This window comes from Camellia sinensis, chromosome 2 (genome assembly GCF_055761805.1).
Source record: "Camellia sinensis isolate YWXY chromosome 2, ASM5576180v1, whole genome shotgun sequence".
Taxonomy (NCBI): Eukaryota; Viridiplantae; Streptophyta; class Magnoliopsida; order Ericales; family Theaceae; genus Camellia; species Camellia sinensis.
In genome coordinates, this window is record NC_138962.1 from 224795992 (window position 1) to 224813990 (window position 17999).

Here is a 17999-nt window from a genome sequence, read left to right on the forward strand (position 1 = left end):
ATTCCATCTCCACCGGCCTACAGCACAAATGGCAGATCCACAACACTAATACCACATTACACTTTACCAGCTTCACTCGGAAAGGAGGTGCTCCTCAGGTCATACTTTACTGGGTGTGAATCGGAAGGGAACGAAGAACCTATCATAACGCGCCACGCTTTGCCAGTTAAGATACGGCAGGAAACAGACCCCTTTTTCACACTTTACCGGGCGTAAATTGGAAGGGACGAGGAAACCTCTATCAAGGCGTCACGCTTTGCCGGCTATGATACGACGGGAAACGAACCTCCAAACATCATCACAATCAAGAGCGTAGCAAGCAAATCAATAGAATACTACACGGGTGTAATACATACACCTAATTCAATTATCAACATAATAGTCACAATCCATTAATTACATTAATGCCATTCCTTTTTCAAAATATACTCTGTGAACCACAGTTTCACATGGGTTTTCCTTTAATTGCAAACATTCCCAAAATACCTCATTAGTTACTAAACATCAAGATATAACTAGTCAATAACCATTTCTCAATTAAACAACAGAATCCACAGTTCAACAACAGAATTGTCTATTCACGATGTTCATTTATCAAAGATAACACCACATGTTACATCGCATAACCCATCCTACAATAGTATTCATAGACCATCTCTAGCACCAAGAAACACCATCCTCCACCGATGGCCAAGGACAAAACTCTAGACGTCAACCGCATAATCCGAAGCAATAGATAAGCCCATAGGAAAGTCCCATCATCCCGCTCATCACAAACCCTCAAGGTTTATAAAAATAACTTGTTCATTTTATTTTGAAAATCAAACCTTACTTCCCCACATCCCAACAAGCACAAAAATGGATATGTCCACCAACATTAACCCAAATACCTCAATTATTCATAAACTACCTGTAGACGTCCTCGAACGTCCTGGAAGGGAAATCCCGTTTTGTTCATTGGGGCTCACTACAGTTCAGGACTCAATGTCACGGTCCTGTATGTAATCTCGCAGAGTGCAATGCAAGACCGATGAATCATCAAAGAGTCCAAATCTGGCAAATCGTTTTGAAAAATTGATTTTTAGAAAGAAGTGCCAAACATGGACTGCTTTGCCAGATATAAGGTCGCCATCTAAATATTTTATTTTGGGTTAAATTTAGGAAACCCTGACTCGTTGCCTAAGGCCACGTGTCCATCATCACCAAAGTTGCCTCGGCTCGGGAACTTGGGTACGATTAGGGAAGGTCACTTCGTGAGCACCCCCGCTCGCCCGATCAAAGATCGGCCTCTACTAACCATGATATCGAGTTTTGAAAACATTATGTGCTCTTATTCCGGTTATTAGCCTAGAATTACTATGTAATGCGCACAGCATACAAGTATAGACTGGATCGCCTGAATTGGAACAAAACATCTCATGTTTGTTTATTTGAAAATGGTTTGATGGTGCTACTCGTAAGTAGGCTAAGACGTGGATTTGCCACCCTCAGGTGGGCTTAGAAAACAAAATGATTTGCCACTCTCAAGTGGGCTTAAAACTCACAGTCAATGCATTATTCCAGCTCAGATAATCCAACCTTCACCCACAGGCGTTCAGGCAGGTATATCACATAAGCAGTTAGCCTCATGGTAAGTATGTTATCATGGCAGTCACTCACACACATGCAAGGATGCTAAAGCATAAACACTTACCGAGTACTCCGAGCCAAAACAGAAACTAGTTAGTAATCACATGCATGATCCTAGTCCATGTTAAGATGGCTAATGCAACACATGCAGGAATGCAACTACAATAGGCTCGGCTTTTTTAAGATGGCATATGAGATGCTACAACTAACACGTATTCAACTTGAAATTGAAATACAACGCAGTTAGTGTGATGCGCCGAGCCTGGTGCATGCAATACAAATGAATGAATGCAAATGTGCGAAGCATAAGTATGCTAATTGAAACATGCCCTAAACTGACCATCAAAAGCAGGTAAGTAAAAGGGAGAAAGACGTGGGGTTGGAAGACATTCACATACTCACGCACACTTATTACAACTGTGCCCTCGCTCGGAGAGTCCGAATAAATAATACAAGCCGCCTAATTAACTAACTCACGAGCTAATTAATTATTACAAAACCCTATGAATAACTAGTTACAACTAATTATTACACAACTTAATTAATTAACAAATTAATTATTACAAATAACAAATGCTAACTAACTAGTAAGCAGTAAAAGAGAATTGCTCCAGCTCTGTTTGAAGAAGAGGAGGGTATGCATGCTCGCTTCGGTTCCTCGCCTCGAAACGCCTTCCAGTTGCTCTTTAGAGGCTCTGTTTGTAGGGTGTCTTCCAGTGTTTGTTGCTGAAACTTACCAAAACACTGCTGGAGAGTTCACCAGTGGCCTGCCGGCCATGAAAAGAGCATTGCCGGCTAACAACAGGGCACTGCCGGCCAAAGATGAGAGTATGCCAGCCATCAGTGGTGCACTGCCGGCCACTGGTGTGCTGTGACACCAAGCTGCAACAAAGCACAAAATAGAGAAAAAGGAGGGTCTCCCAAGGGTGTATACGCACTATGCCACCCCAAATCACCTCAAAACATCAACGGAGAGGCCTAGTCAGATCCACGACCATCAATCACGCATCCCAATGCATGATGGCCAAAGATCCAACTTGTGCAAATCAATATGAAAATGAATGCACAAATACAACAAGTAAAGCCTAGAACTCTATCATGAATCATGAAGAGCTTCGGCGACCGAGAATTGAGACACGTTCCATCACTCGGAGTATGAAACGTCCCTCGTTTCCCGTGTTTGGACTAACCCTAAATCCAAACATAATGCAATATGCATGACATGCACAAATGCAACTAGCGTGCAATCCTAATGCAATGCGACCTAACCATGCAAACATGCAAGGATGAGATGCAAACGTGCTACTAGCATACACAATGCTATAAACTATATGGCATACACAATGCGACTAACAACCTAGCATACGCAATGCAATGGACTAAAATGGCATACACAATGCACGATGGACTTACACCAATATGAGCGGACCTCAGCCATACTCAAATCAGTGGCCATATGATGGAAATGAGGCGACCGAAACACATGCAAACATGCACGGATGCAAAGGACCGATCCTAAGGCATAACATGCAACTCTAACTAAGCATGGCAGAGGATGAAGTATGGCATAGAATGACATATGATACAGCTCTGAAATGGCACAAAAGATGGTCCCGAAATATGCAAATATGTCACACAATGCATGCTAGGGGGCCCGGGCACTGAAACTAGTGAAGTGCGTTACACTAGAGGTACCCAAAGCAATGCACAAATGGCAAAACTAACCCTAAACAGACCCTAGGCAGGTCTGAAACAGTGGGGAAATGGCCTAAAATGATGGCTCGGAATGCAAAGAAATGGAACTCATTCAATGGTCTGAAAACAAGGCACTCGTGGACAACTCTCAAGCACACTTAAGGAGTAGAAAACAAGGTGATATGGCATTCATACAAGCTCCAAAATATGATGCAAAATGACCCTAGAGCATGAAAACACCTCAGTATATGCATGGAATGAGCCTCAAAACTCAAAGTTAAGCATGGGTATTGAACTACAAGCATGCAAAACAACATCATTCGACCATGAGACCCAAAAATAGAGCTAAGGCAGTCCAAAATATGCATAACATCAGTTTAAGGCATGGCCAAAAAGTGCTAACATGAGGGGTCAACAAAGCATGCAAAGAAAGCTAGTTAACCATGAGTTACACTACAACTCTATAAAGCATATGAGAGCTCACCAAACTAGCCAAAAACAGAAGCATGCCATGCCAAAATACGCCCAAATAATCACTGAAACTCAGTCAATGCATGCAAGAATGATGGGCTCATTTGCAAGGCCATGCAAGGGGGTATTCTACACATATATGATGGACACACCAAATGGTAAAACTACCTCTGGACAGAGGTTCTGAGGGTCCTAAAATCCATTAAAAAGAGCCTGAAATGGGTCTAGGAAACATGCAAATAAAGGCCCCTTTGAAAGGCCTTGAATGGGGTTGTTCTACACATGTATCATAGACACAAAATATGGCCAAAGGGGCTCTGGACAGAGTCAAGGCAGACCTTAAAACTCACAAATAATGGCCTGAAATAAGACTTCAAAGCATGCAAAATGGAGCTCCTTTGGAAGGCCAACAAAGCTAGTGAACAAATCAAGGGGTGAGAGGGTCACCCCTCTCTGATTTTGAGGCTCAAAACCACATGTTAACTACTAAAAATCCACTGGATTTTAGTGGTTAAAAGGCCAAACCAAGGCCATCATGAATGCTCTAATGCATAGCTCAAAACATGAGGAAATGAAGCATGCAAGGGGGAAGATGACCCCAAACAGAAAAAGACCTTGAACAAACTTGTTTATAAGCTCAAAACAAGACTTTTTTCAGTTTATGTCGAAGTCCAAAAATTCTTTCAAATAGAGCTAAACTATGGAGCAAAATAATGCAAAAATGAGAGAAATGATGACTTACCCTTGTAGCACAGCAATGCAGCAAGTTCTGAACCAAGAAGGTGAGCCTTCAACCTCTAAAAAATAGCTCCAAGGTGATGGAATGGATGGTGGAGGTGGTAGGCTATGAGGTGTAGTGTAAATGGCCAAGAATATTAGGGTTTTGAACACCAAGAGAGAGAGATATAGAGAGAGAGGGGGGTGTATGCCTTAGCCAAAAATGCTGAACCTCTGCTGGGGAGAGAGGGCCTCTCCTTATATAGAGGAAAATCAATTCAAAGCTTCTTGAACAAGCTTGGCAAGAGTTTCATCCCTCCATACACGTGTATGGAGGGGAAATTAAAGGATTCCAGCTGGCTCAAAAGATCCGCCGTGAAACCTGCTGAGAGAGGGGTGCTGCCGGCCATCAGTGATGGTAGGAAGTGGCTCATTGATGGCTGGCAGGGGTAACTTTTGGCCGGCATGGGGCAGGCATTGGCCATTAATGGCCGGCACACTTCCATAGAGGCCAGCAACAAAAATCAGTCCTAGTCCCCGTTTTGAAGAAAGCCTAAATCCTTCATCTGGATGCCTTTTCAGGTCATTCTTGAGCCTAAACTGTAGCCTCGGAAGTCTTATTTCCAAATTGGGCAGCCTCACCTCAAAATTCCATGTGTGCTAAGAGATATCCCTCTTTTAGTGAAGACTGCTCAGTTTCGGTCCAACCGGATTGATGCCCAACTTCCAACAACCATATCTCTCCCATCCGGACTCGGCTCGAGGAGATTCTTGAATGAAAATTGAATCCCTGGAAGTAAGATTTCCAACGGTGGTAGCCTCATAGCTGAAATCCAAGTATTCAAAAGGATAGGCCTGATTTGGCGAGGACTTCTCGTCTCTCTCTCAACGGTTCATGCCCAACTCCTTCCCCAACTGGGTTTCTTCTCTCCTCTCCTCTTTTCTTCAACTCCAAACCCCTAAAAAAGGTGTTTTGAAAGATTTTTCAAAAGATTTCATCTCTCCTTCATTCATTTCCACTTTGTCCTTGCTCAGTTTACCGAAAAACGCAATATTTAACAAAATGCGAGCGTCGAAACATCGTAGGAACCTATTTTCAAAAATGTTTTGAAAGAGAGGGTTTTAAAGTCTAAAAACCATTCAAAAATAGCTTTGGTCCAAAAAGGGGTATGAAGTTGGGATTTGACCCTCTCCTTTCCGAAGAAATCGAATCCTTGCACTGCACAACTTTCACCACCAAGTAAACCGTCAGTAGCGGCATCCAAGTCTTAAGGGCGGTCAAAAATGGGGTGTCTACACTACCATAACACAACCCCATATCTATTCAAACATTAAACTTCTCTTTGACATTTCAAAGTAACAAACGATACACCAAACCTTCCCAATTCGCATCCTAAACTTGATTTGTAACCCACAACCGATTATACATAAACCTACAACCAAGTACACATAAACCCATAAACCCACCATTATAGACCCAAATCCACCCATATGCTTTTTAACAAAATCAACCACCAACTATGCTTTTTTGAATGTAATGAAAATACCACAAGTCTATTTATAAAGAAGTATTGAAGAGAAGCTCAAGAATCCCTACCCCTTGGAGCAAAGAGGAGAAAAGTCGAAAATCTGCCGACGATGAAAACAGAATCCACTCAGATCAAAATGAAGCCCTCGCGACCCTCTACTTTTTGATCTATAGGACTAAGGGTAGAAAATGAGTGTAACTAGATGAAACCCAAGCTTTTAGGTCCAAGAAACCCTAACAATGACGGAAAGGAAGAGAGAGAAGAGAAGGAAAAGAAAAAAGTGACATTTTCGGCGTGCTGCAACCTTATAAAGACGCACAGTCCGCTCGAGCGTGGAAACTGGCACTCGAGCGTCAAACACAAAAGTCCGCTCGAGCATAGAATACACACTTCCAGAAGTTTTGCAGACGAAGGGCCCCGCTTGAGTGTGAGAATGGACACTCGAGCGGAGGAGCAAAATCAGTGAAGCCCGCTTGAGCGCAAGAATGCCCACTCGAGTGGAGAAGCAATCAAGTGTTTGGAAAAACAAGCAATCAACCTGTTCCAAACGCACCACTACAACTCGGTAATCACAATAAGGGGAAAACAAGGGAAACAAGATATGAATAACCATACCAACCTTATTCCGAAATATAATAAATGACGGGTCAAAACCAGGATCATTATAGAAATAACCAAATCACAATTGTGTGGTATTAATGAATCCTCACAAACAAATCAAGATCCATAGAAGCATCACCTGTCATGTTGCATTTTCCATAAATATCACCTATAGCAATGAAAGCAATTAAAAATAAAATAGTTACAAGAAAAATAGAGAACACAAAATTTTATGTGATTTGGCAAAAATATTTACGTCTAGGATGTGTGAGAAGTAATCTACTGAATAATATAACAATTACAATGATGAGACAAATATAATTCCTTAGTATTTTCTCACACCCTTTACTGTTATTGTTCTCAATCTCATACCCTCACAGAGATAATACACACAAATACAGTGTTGCTTTCCCATTTGCACACAATGTTACCACATACAAAACACTCACTGTGTATTTCTTTATATGTATCACCTTACACCCGCATCACATATATATAGGGTTCATTTAGAAATTGACTATTTTAAATTTTTATAAAATAATGTGTAAAAAATAGAGAGTAAAATGATAATTTATAATTACTTTTATAATTTTTAGCTATAAATCTTTCTTCCCAAATGGACCCATAATATGTATATATGCAATGATTACCATTTTACTTTCCAGCATGATCCAAAGAGAACAACCGATGGCGCATGCACACTCTTTAATGCCCACGTTTCCTCTTCAAAGAATTAGTTGAAACATTACTATATATCAACGCTAGCAACTACTCATATACTTTTTTGAGTATTTCCTAAGTCAATCGAGAAATTATTTAATGTTTCTAAAGAAAATTTAAGTAGCGTTTTAAATGAGTAGTTATTAGTTTAAATTATGAAATCTATTATTTTTGTGTTAAAATTTTAAAAAATAAAGTGTCAATCTTTAAATAGAATAAAATAAAATATTGCTTTAGAAATATTGAATAATTTATTAAGTCAATTCTTTTGTTTCCAACGTAATCCGACAACATCACCATTTCATCTCTCAATAGAAACTGCCAACCACACTACACAGATTTACTGTCAAATTATTTCCATCAACCGTATGGCATCTAAGATCATATCTGTGTATTTCTAAGAGAAATTAGCAAAAATCCTAACAAGCTTTGAGTTCTCAAGATCGAATTTCTAATCATGCAAACCCCAAGCAAGAACAAGAAATCAATAGATACATACAAATTTCAATAAACTAGCATGAAATTGATCAAGAAACACAACAAAGTGAAATCAAATCAAACTCAATCTAATGGGATCTTCTAACCTAAGAATGAATTTATTCCTGTAAAATCTAGAGAGAGGGGGGGAAAAAAAAAGAAAAAAAAAGAAGAAGATGAAAAAAGATGGAATAACTGAGAATATTTACATTCATCTAAAGAACTGTAAAATATATACAAAACATAGTTAGGGTGTTTAATTACCCGTAGCTCTCTAGGGTTTGGTCGTCCTTCAAGATCTGCCATCGCCGGCACTGAGGTGGTGGTTCTGCGGCAGAAAGCGGTGTTGTGCGACGAGTAACGGCGACGGATCGATGATGGAAAATCCAACACTGATGGTGATTGTTGTTATTGGGGATGAGAGTTTCAACGCTAGGGTTTCTACAAGGGAGAGAAAGATAATAAAACCCCAGCTATTGCTAGGTGAGTAGTGAGAGAGTGAGAGGGGTAGACGGGGAGAGAGGGGGTTTGATTTGTTCCACTATGGATACTACTATATATATATATACTAGTGTATGCCTGTGCCTAAAGGCACGATGTAAATAATATTGAGATCGAAATATATTTATAATTTATATACGTATCATGTTAAAACATGTGGAGGCTGTAACATTTTTTCTTCTTAAAGAACTTTTAATAATTTTGCTTGTACCATACCCTTTACAGAATTCAATTAAAAATAACAACTCTCCTTAGTCTTAATGCAAATTAAGGAATAAACATATAAAATTTATAATGTTCATTAAAATTAAAATGGTAAACTAATGTTCTGCAATTATAATAAAATAAAATTAACCAAACAATGCACACCAGCTAATATTCTACAATTCTACAAAATTAAAATTGGATGCCAAACAAAGCATGCTAGTGCTCTGCAATTCTAAAATAATTTAATTCAAACAAAACAACAAACAATGCACACCAACCAATCATCTGTAATTTAAGACCCAACAACAAACAACAAAATGCACACCGGTGCTTTCCAAATATGAACGTAAGTTCAAATAGTCTTGTGGGGTGTATTCATTCTGAAGCCCAACCTCCACTAAAGCCTTGTAAATGGTCTCATACATCATTTGCATTGTTTTGTTCTGTACAATAAATGAGAGATAATTTCAAAATCAAAAATTGATCCTTCTGAAGTATATACACTGATGGGCAGATTAATAGAATTTTTTGATTTCCCATATTAATCTAATGAAAAAAAAGGCAACAAAGTTATCCATCTCTGAAGCTGCCTTTAAAATCTAGAAGCACAATGCCATGCATTGAAGTCATAATTGGTTCCTACTTGCCAAAATAAAATCCTTTGTGTAGCAGCACCTGTTGGATTGCCTTCTGGCCACATCGGAATAACAATATAAGCAGCGAACCTCTCACGTGCTATGATTTTCTCAGCAATTTTAAGTGCAATTTCCATGGGAATCAAATTGTTCGCACCTACAGCAAGAAAATATGCTCACAATAAGTATTCAGTAAAGGAATTTCAGGCATAGAAGCTTAGGAAAGCATTTATTTATTGTCATATCAAAGGCCACTTCACTCTCAACTAAAACACGATGTAGCAAATCAAAAGAACTACCTAATCTTATTAAACCGTCTACCGTAAGTAAAGACACAGAAAAAATCCTCAACCAGTCTCCTTGTTTGCTATAACCAAGCAAGTTTCACTACCATCACATTGAAAGCTTATGGTGTTAGAGAAAGGAGTAACTTCATCAAGATGTATGGGTAACTTCATTATATGTATCCTTAACACTCCCACTCACATGTGACCATACTCTCATTCATTAACAGATAGAACACCAGTTATCCCAAAAGCTTAAATTGTCAATAGATGAGCCCAATAATGTATGTTAACACTCAATAAATAGTGTTGAAAAAGAAGAAGCATAGTAACATATCCTCCTCCCATGGCATCCCAATCAGCCTTTTTTCTTTCATTCTTAGCTAAAACAGTAAAGCTCCAATGCAAGGGCAATTGAACCCACAATTATTAAAAAAATATGAAGTTATCACCCCAATTAATTATTGAATAGGTCCTTAGAAAATCAATATTCTATAAGTCATTATTGAACCTCACCTCTGAAATTCATTAGACATTCCACCATAATCTCCTCCATATCCACCTTGATAAATGAGAGCTTGCTCTGCAAAAATTGGCTCATAGTTTAGCATCCAAAATAATATGCTATAGTCTAGTACTTGCAGGGAAGCAATTGATGAAGCTATGTTGCCATATTAGCGTTCAGTACATCATAATGTGTTCTAAACAGAAACATGTATTGAAACTATATAAAGCTGGCCTTTTTAATTTAAGCAGTGAATCTAATTAATTCAAATCGAATAGTCCATGTAAATAAAACCCAGTAGCCTAATCGACTATACAGTGCCCATAATCACTTCAAGTAATTGTCTATATGCCTAAACACTTCATTCGTGACTCCATTGTTTTACTAATCCTTGGTGAATGTAGCTCAAGAAAACAAATAATTTAAAACACCTCTAATAGGTCAGATTTGTAGATTGCTGCCAATTTGTTTTCTTTAGTTTTTTCTTGATTTGGATTAAAATTTAGCAGAGTGATGCTACATTACTAAGAGATTTAACCCACATGTGAGTTGCAAAATTCCTTTCTAATCCCCTTGCTTTTTCTTTTCTTTTCTTTTCTTTTGCTAGGCTAAGAAAATGTAAATTCAGGGAGGCCAAAGCTAATAGTAAATATCATATCTCTGGCAATGTTAAACATAGGGATGAGATCAAAATCCAATTTGAACCATAAAACTTCCTCAACCAGTGATTTAGTAGAAACACCAAATTCAACACTTAAACTGAACATGTTTCACTATTTAGTGAATCCTACCAAACACAACTTTCCTTTCCTAAAATGCAGCAACAAAATTCACAAATTCTGAACCACAAAACACCACCCAAAATATTTAAAAGCAAAAAATATCAAAACTTTCTTCTGGGTATTGTAGTAACCAATTGTTAAAACAAAACCCTCTGCTGGGTTGCTGAGATTTCAATGTAACATTAATCTGTACTGTTTCTGTGATTGTTCATATGCATATATATGCGTGAATCCAATGAAACATAACTTTCCTAGTATGCAGCAACAAAATTCACAAATTCTGAACTACAACTATTTGTGTGTGTGTTTGTGAGTGAGTGAATCAATTGGGGATATTATTGAATTGGATTACCATTAGGATCTGGTTCAGGTGAGCTGATCAAAGGGGCGTGAAGAGAAGGAGGGTAATATCGATCAGAAGAAGCAGTAGCAAATCGAATTTCGTCGACGCTGACTTTAGTTCCAGCCAAGGAAGCTGTTGGAATTATAGAACCAGCCCTTTCCACGTACTGATACGAACTCCATCTCTCGAAGCTCTGTTTTTCTTCTACTACATCGCTCTTCTCTGTCAATCAGAACCCAAATTTAGAAATCAAAACATTGGGGAAAACCAAAATTGAAAGCCTATGAAACTGGAATTTTACCTGAGAGCAATGCCTCCTCCATTGTAGTTTCTTGTTCCATATTTCTTCGGAGAGAAAGAGAGATTGAGATTCAATTATGCAATGAAATCGTCATATAGGAGTGTATATATACTTAGTGGAGTCTGTAAGCCACTTCTGCAAACCAAATTTCATGCCAAAAGTGACTTCAACTATCTAGTTTTGAGATAATCATTAACCATGCTCAAGTCCACCAGGTATTCTTAAATTACATCAATTTTTTCACACCATAATATCTAATATTGCATAACATAAACAAAAAAGCCAGATAAAACTTTTTTAAGTTTTGGTTGGGTAGTCTTTGGTCTATAGAAGATTCTATCATTTGTGCTTTTAGAAAAAGAAATATAAACATCATGATTTTTGCATGTGAGGGAATAGTTCCTTACCTATGTCTTTATGGGAGCTCCAATTGTATGAAGACCCTATGATATATTGATTTTCAATATAGATGAAATGCTGAGCAGCGCGAATAGCCTTTACATATGCATGGCTACTAATAAAATTTTTATTTTATTTTTTTTAAAATTATAGAAAAAAAAGAAGCAAAAAATCATATGCATAAGGTAACCATTCCCTTTGGAATTATACCACCGGGATTTTTATTAACCCAAGAAAGACAAATCTAGTGATGTACTAAATTTGTTGTTAAAGTGGCAGATAACATCAAATTTTATTGCTAAAAATATAATTGAAACTACAAATATCTTCTGTTTATTCTCTACTACAAAAGTTTCTCTTTCTTTCTCTCATTCAAATCTTAGGAAAGTAAATGCAACATATCAGCCTATACCCATTTTTTATATAATAGGGATATGAAAACAGAACAGTTAATTTCATGAAACAAAATACCCATGAATGGCACCTTAAACTTCACAAAAACATCAAAACAAACAAAACCCAGTAGAAATTATAACCCGATAGATATTTATGAAATGAGAGGAGGCGAAATATGGGGTTTCATGAAACTAAGAAGAAAACAATTTATACACTGGACTATACATGAACCTGCTAAATGACACAGAATATACTGTCAATAAATTCAATATAACTGCATCCATTAACAGCTAATGAAAGTTAAGTAAACATAAAGGATAACCTGATAATCAAGAAAGAAAGAAAGAAAGAAAACAAATAAATAAAGGAAAGAATAGGTTTAACTTTTGTACAAAATAAGGGATGATTTTCACCCAACGAAACTAAAATATATTGAGTTGAGTCACAGGGGTAAAGGGAAGAAGAAATTTTTTTTTTGACTTTAACCCATCCAATCAAAATTTTAATTTATTATAATCATATTTGTTTGTCACCAGCCAGTGCCTAAAGGCACGGTGTAAATAATAATCTAGCGTATGCCCGTACCTAAAGGCACGGTGTAAATAATATTAAGATTAAAATCCAGTTATAAAAATATATTTAACAGACTATACTCTACAATTCTAAACAAATCAAATATAAAAAAAATTAAATATCAAATAATGCACACCAGCCAGTGCTCTGCAATTTAAAAGAAATTAAAACTAAAATGTACACCAGTTAGTGCTATTGCTGCCAATCAAATTGGTATCTTATATATATACATATATACATATATCTAATTGAAACAGGCCTAACTAAAGTTTTCATAATTGGTATCTTATATATATACATATATACCTGTGGGATTGCAAGGCTTGCAATGGTGAGACCAGAGATGACATTAGACCTTAGAAGATTTAGACTATAATTGGGTCCCCACTGAAAAACAGGGAAGAAAAATTGAAGATCCAGAAGCAATTCTTGACAGCATGCTTGGTTCTTGAACCTGTGAAGAGGATCATCTTGGAAGAAAATCTCAAACAGTCTGTCTCTGAGTTTCTCAAGGGTGGTTTTGTGGGGTGGCAAGCACAATGTGCAATTCCCAAAGATGATATGAATAAAATTTATTGATACAAAGAAATTTTGTTTGATAAAATTTGATATGTGCAGATTTTATTTTATAACATATCAAATGTTGATCAGAAATGATGATAAACAGAAATGAACCCAAGTCAAGGATTTCAAAGCAAACTCAATATGTTCGCAATTAGAATCTCACCTGAAAACTTTCTGCTTTCTTCGCAAGCCTTTCAAGCCAAAATCTGAAATTTCAAGCGGAAACTGAAATCATTAGATTTTATTTTTTAACATATCAAAAGTTGATCAACAGATTTATACTATATAGCACAAAGAATCCCAATTGTTGTGAATTCTCTATCGTTATTTGCATTGAAATTGTTTGTTCATCCTATTGTTGCTTTAATTGCTGAAAATTTAGTTAATTGTTTGTGGTTTTGACGATTTCTGATTGTGATGCGAAGTTCGGTGATTCTCTGTAAATTCATGTAAACTATGTCTGTAAATTCATGTACACTATGTTTGTAAAAATATTTTGAATATCGTTTAATTAAAACCGACTGCTATGAAGAATGAATAATGCCTCTGCTCTCATGAGTCAGACCCCCAGTTTAAGGTGAGTACACAATGAAATCTATTGAAAATTTTATTACGCATGTATAGACTGACTATGCATTTTTGTGGGGGAGTATTTGAAAAAAAATGTGACAATTGTTGCTTTTGTTTTCATTTTTATATTTATTTTTTCTAAACTCGAACAATGATCATTAGGTGAATCATTTAGTGATTTCAAAATTTGAGTAATGAGAAAGACTCAAAAACTGTGATCTAAGACTCAAATGTTGATTAAAAAAATGAACAATTCAAATCTTAATATTATTTTAGTCCGTTATTATGATAATTTGAATTGTTCATTTTTTCAAATCCTATGTACAAATTAGTTATGAGAAAAATTAGATTGATAAGATAATTATAACTACATTATTTCATCATATATATTTATCTTAAAAAAATAGACGATAAGTATAATTTTAAAAATAATCCACAATTTTTTTTTATATATAAAATCACATAATTATAATTACTAAATTAATAAAATTCTGTTTATGAATAATTTACAAATAACAAATAAACAAATTAAATAATTTTATGGTATATCTACACCCCCACAAAGCCTCCAACTCACACAGTGGATTGGGAAGAATTCTCCCCTTACTATAAATAGGACAATAAAAGACTAATAAGGAGATTCAAACCGAAAAGCAAGTCCATTAAAATTATACTCACACCATACTAATAGATGCCGTTATTGTGTATCCAATTGTAACACCTATGAGATTACCATACTGAGCTATTCCACATAGCTTCACCTGGATGCCTCCTGAGAAAAACAGAAATGACCCAAATCCATGAATATTTGAAATTTCTACCTTTACCCATATCATAGTTTCAACAACAATAAAACTAATCATAAAATTAATCACAAAAGATACACGGGAAAAAAATATAACTACAGATATTAAACATTGGAGCTTGTCATTGAATAATTATAAACTACTACACTTAAATTTTGCCCCTCATAATTCTAAATTGTAACTATATTTTAGTGGTCAATTCTGTATATAAATAAAATAGTACTTCTCTTTGCATAGAAACCAATTTAAAAATCAGAGGCAATCGTTATATGATTAGTTTCTGTGTTTCTAAAAATCGGACATAATTTTCATATGATCAGTATATGTGTTTCTAGACTTTTTCATTAATAAAATTATGGAATTGAAATTTGAGAGGTGGGGCTACCCCTCTATTACAGCCCATCCCATTCTATTTGCTTTTGTGTTGGAAAAATGTGAGGTGCCTTCAGATGGTGTTCCCATGTGGGTTCATGACAAACCTGTCATTGGCTAACTGATTGTCTAACTGATCCAAACACCCATGTCATCATCCCAGATGCTTCCTCTGTGTGGTATTGCCAACGAATTTGATTTACTGTCAATCTGGATTATGTAGTTCTGAAAGTAGTTTGGGACAACACTAAAAACATACCTATAAAACCCATGAAGAAAAACACCTTTACGGAGTGTTCTTTCTTTGGCCATCACATCATTCACCAAACTTTAAATTTTCCCTCAGTCACCAAGTTATATTAAATCATAATTGAAAATGGCAAAAATGAACAGCAAGAGAACCAAATGTTGATCAGCAGATTTTTTGCCCCTCAATCAATGATATTTTTTCAATCAATTGACATTTTAATGGTCCTGATTTATTATGATATTTTTAGGTAAAATGGCAAGAGAAGACAACGAAGGGGAACAGAGAGAGAAGGGGAATGAATAAACCGTGAACCGTGAACCAGAAATGATGATAAATAGAAATGAACCCAAGTCAAGGATTTCAAAGCAAACTCAACATGGCATTTTGTAACATTCCTGTTATGGCAGTTTGTGTGTTGCTGTTGTGTTGATGCATAATCTATAATGTCTATAATGGCCATAAGTTATGGCAGTTTGTGTGTTCCTATTAAACTACAAAATGCCATTACAGACAGGGGCCATAAGTTGATGCAGAATCTTCATAAACAGGGGCCACATAACAGGAACACAAAAAATGTGAGCCATTATAGATCTGCAGCATACCCCTAGCAGCCCAATACTCTAACACCTGCAAATAATTGATTGAAATCAATCCAAGATAATGTGAGCTTTGTGATAAACCAAAGGGTTTCCAAGCTAAGGCTTTACCCAAAACTTGGCATGCAAAACCAATAACTACAGCGTAAGCTATGACGATATGTTTCATGTAACCAGGTAGCAAGTGAATAGGTTTTATGAAATTTGTAAAATTTCCACTATAATCTCATGTAACCAACCAAGATCACCTTGTGAAGGATAGTATGAAGAAAGTGAAATCTGGACATTCAAATTTCATACAATTTTGTATTATATGGACATTCAAACATTTTGTATGTTTCATCTCTAACATTTTGTATTATATGGACATTCAAATTTCGTAGAACAAATTAAAATCCAAAATTGGAAAGTAAACCTTCCAGAACTTGATGATGAATCCCCATTCTGTCTCAGCAACGACCACGAACATTGCAATCACAACCGCATAGCACCGAAATATGCCATCAAATATCTATAAATATCCACAAATCCAGAGGCATATATCTAGAGAGAGAGAGGGAGAGTGAGAGGGAGAGGGAGAGAGAGAGAGGGGGGGATTACATACATCAGATCCATCTTTGAAGGAACGAATGGCAGAGAGAATGTTGACAGAGATGCAGAGAATGGCAGTCGCAGAGGTTACGATGCTGATGCATTGACAAACGACCAAGAAAGGATCGAGTCTGGATCTAACTCTGATAGCGGCGGAGGCGGAGACGGAGGCGGAGATGGAGGCGGTTGAAGCGCCGGAGTGTTGTTTCTCGCCCTGTGCGTTGTTTCTCGCCATTTTCTGGGACTTTCTCTGCCCCGAGAAAATTTCTGTGTAGCTCTCCCAAACACACATGGTAAAAGAAACCCTAAGCTTGAATCGAAGCCATAATATTTTAAATTTCTATGTAGCTCTCCCAAATTTCTGTGTAGCTCTCCCAAACACACACTCACACACAGCATCACATAATATGAAAGAGATAGAAGGAAGAGAGAGGCGTACATGGGTAGGTGGAGAGAAGTCACGGGCGGGAGATCTAACATTGGAATTAATCTGAGCCATATATTTTAAATTTGGAATTAATCTCAACCATTGGATCAAAATGTATCTCTCATACATTTTATACATTTTCAAAAACTCTCTTCCCTTATTATATGGATATATATATAAATAAATACTAAATATAATCACACTTAATTAAATATATATATATATATATATATATATAATCACACTTAATTAAAAAGTAACATAAAAAATAAATATTATCACACTCAATTAAATTAAGTGTGATTAAAATATCAATCTAATTTTTTTGATCACACTTTTAATAAAAGTGAGATATTTTCATTTATCAAAGTGTGATTTTTAACTGTTTTTATAGTAAAGTCATCAAACAAGGAAGGGGCTAGGTGATGTCACAGCAAAACGGTATCGTTTCTGATTATTAAAAAAAAAAGAAAGTACACTACACTTTTAGGCTTAGGTTAGACTTTAGGAAAAAATTAGAAGGTAAAAAAAAAAAAATTGAATTCAATTTTGGTGAATGGGTTTAGGTAGAAAGAAACAAAATGAAATTAACCTAAGATGGTTGGCAACTTGGCAAAGGCTTAGGGATTAAGTCCCTAAGTTCAAAACTCTATTGGGCCAATTTCTTGAGTGTAGCGCAGTTGGTTAGAAGGTTAGCTTCAAGCAGTTTCATCACACTTGGTGTGGGTTCAATACTCCCCCGCTGTGCGAGTCCTGACTTAAGCGGAGCTTGTCTTGGGAGGTCGGGGCAAGTTCCGAGATTAGAGTCTCCTAAATCAGAACGGACAATAGAACACCCTAATGATCTCTGCATGGGCGCTATCTTAGACCTGCGGACGAGTAAGAGGATTTTCCCTGTAATAAAAAAATAAAATAAAATAAAACGAATTTCACATTTGCTAAAAGAAATAATAGGTTTGATTAGTTGAAAAAAAATAAGTAAAAAATTGTATAGAAATTGAATTTTATATTTTTATTTATCTCAAAACCAATTTTTTTGTAAGAATAAATTTTAGGGTA

The 17999-nt window shown here is 36.4% G+C and overlaps 2 protein-coding genes across 3 annotated transcripts; both read right to left on the reverse strand.

Annotated features, from left to right (window-relative positions):
* Positions 1-8854: 8854 nt before the first annotated feature.
* On the reverse strand, positions 8855-15495 carry LOC145819815 (uncharacterized). Of its 2 annotated transcripts, XM_082913675.1 has the most exons (6): positions 14577-15495; positions 13492-13534; positions 11397-11531; positions 11105-11317; positions 9982-10048; positions 8855-9338 (listed from the first exon to the last, which is right to left on the reverse strand). In XM_082913675.1, the coding sequence occupies exons 3-6, from the start codon at positions 11434-11436 to the stop codon at positions 9302-9304; spliced, it is 357 nt and encodes a 118-aa protein (XP_082769801.1). In that variant the 5' UTR covers positions 11437-11531; positions 13492-13534; positions 14577-15495; the 3' UTR covers positions 8855-9301. The 2 variants fall into 2 exon arrangements, with proteins under 2 accessions (XP_082769801.1, XP_082769802.1); XM_082913676.1 differs by lacking the exons at positions 13492-13534; positions 14577-15495 and having other exon boundaries at positions 11397-11917.
* A 149-nt stretch (positions 15496-15644) lies between these two features.
* On the reverse strand, positions 15645-16823 carry LOC145819816 (uncharacterized). Its single transcript, XM_082913677.1, has 3 exons — positions 16527-16823; positions 16338-16433; positions 15645-15953 (listed from the first exon to the last, which is right to left on the reverse strand). The coding sequence occupies exons 1-3, from the start codon at positions 16803-16805 to the stop codon at positions 15831-15833; spliced, it is 498 nt and encodes a 165-aa protein (XP_082769803.1). The 5' UTR covers positions 16806-16823; the 3' UTR covers positions 15645-15830.
* Between the last annotated feature and the right edge of the window lie 1176 nt (positions 16824-17999).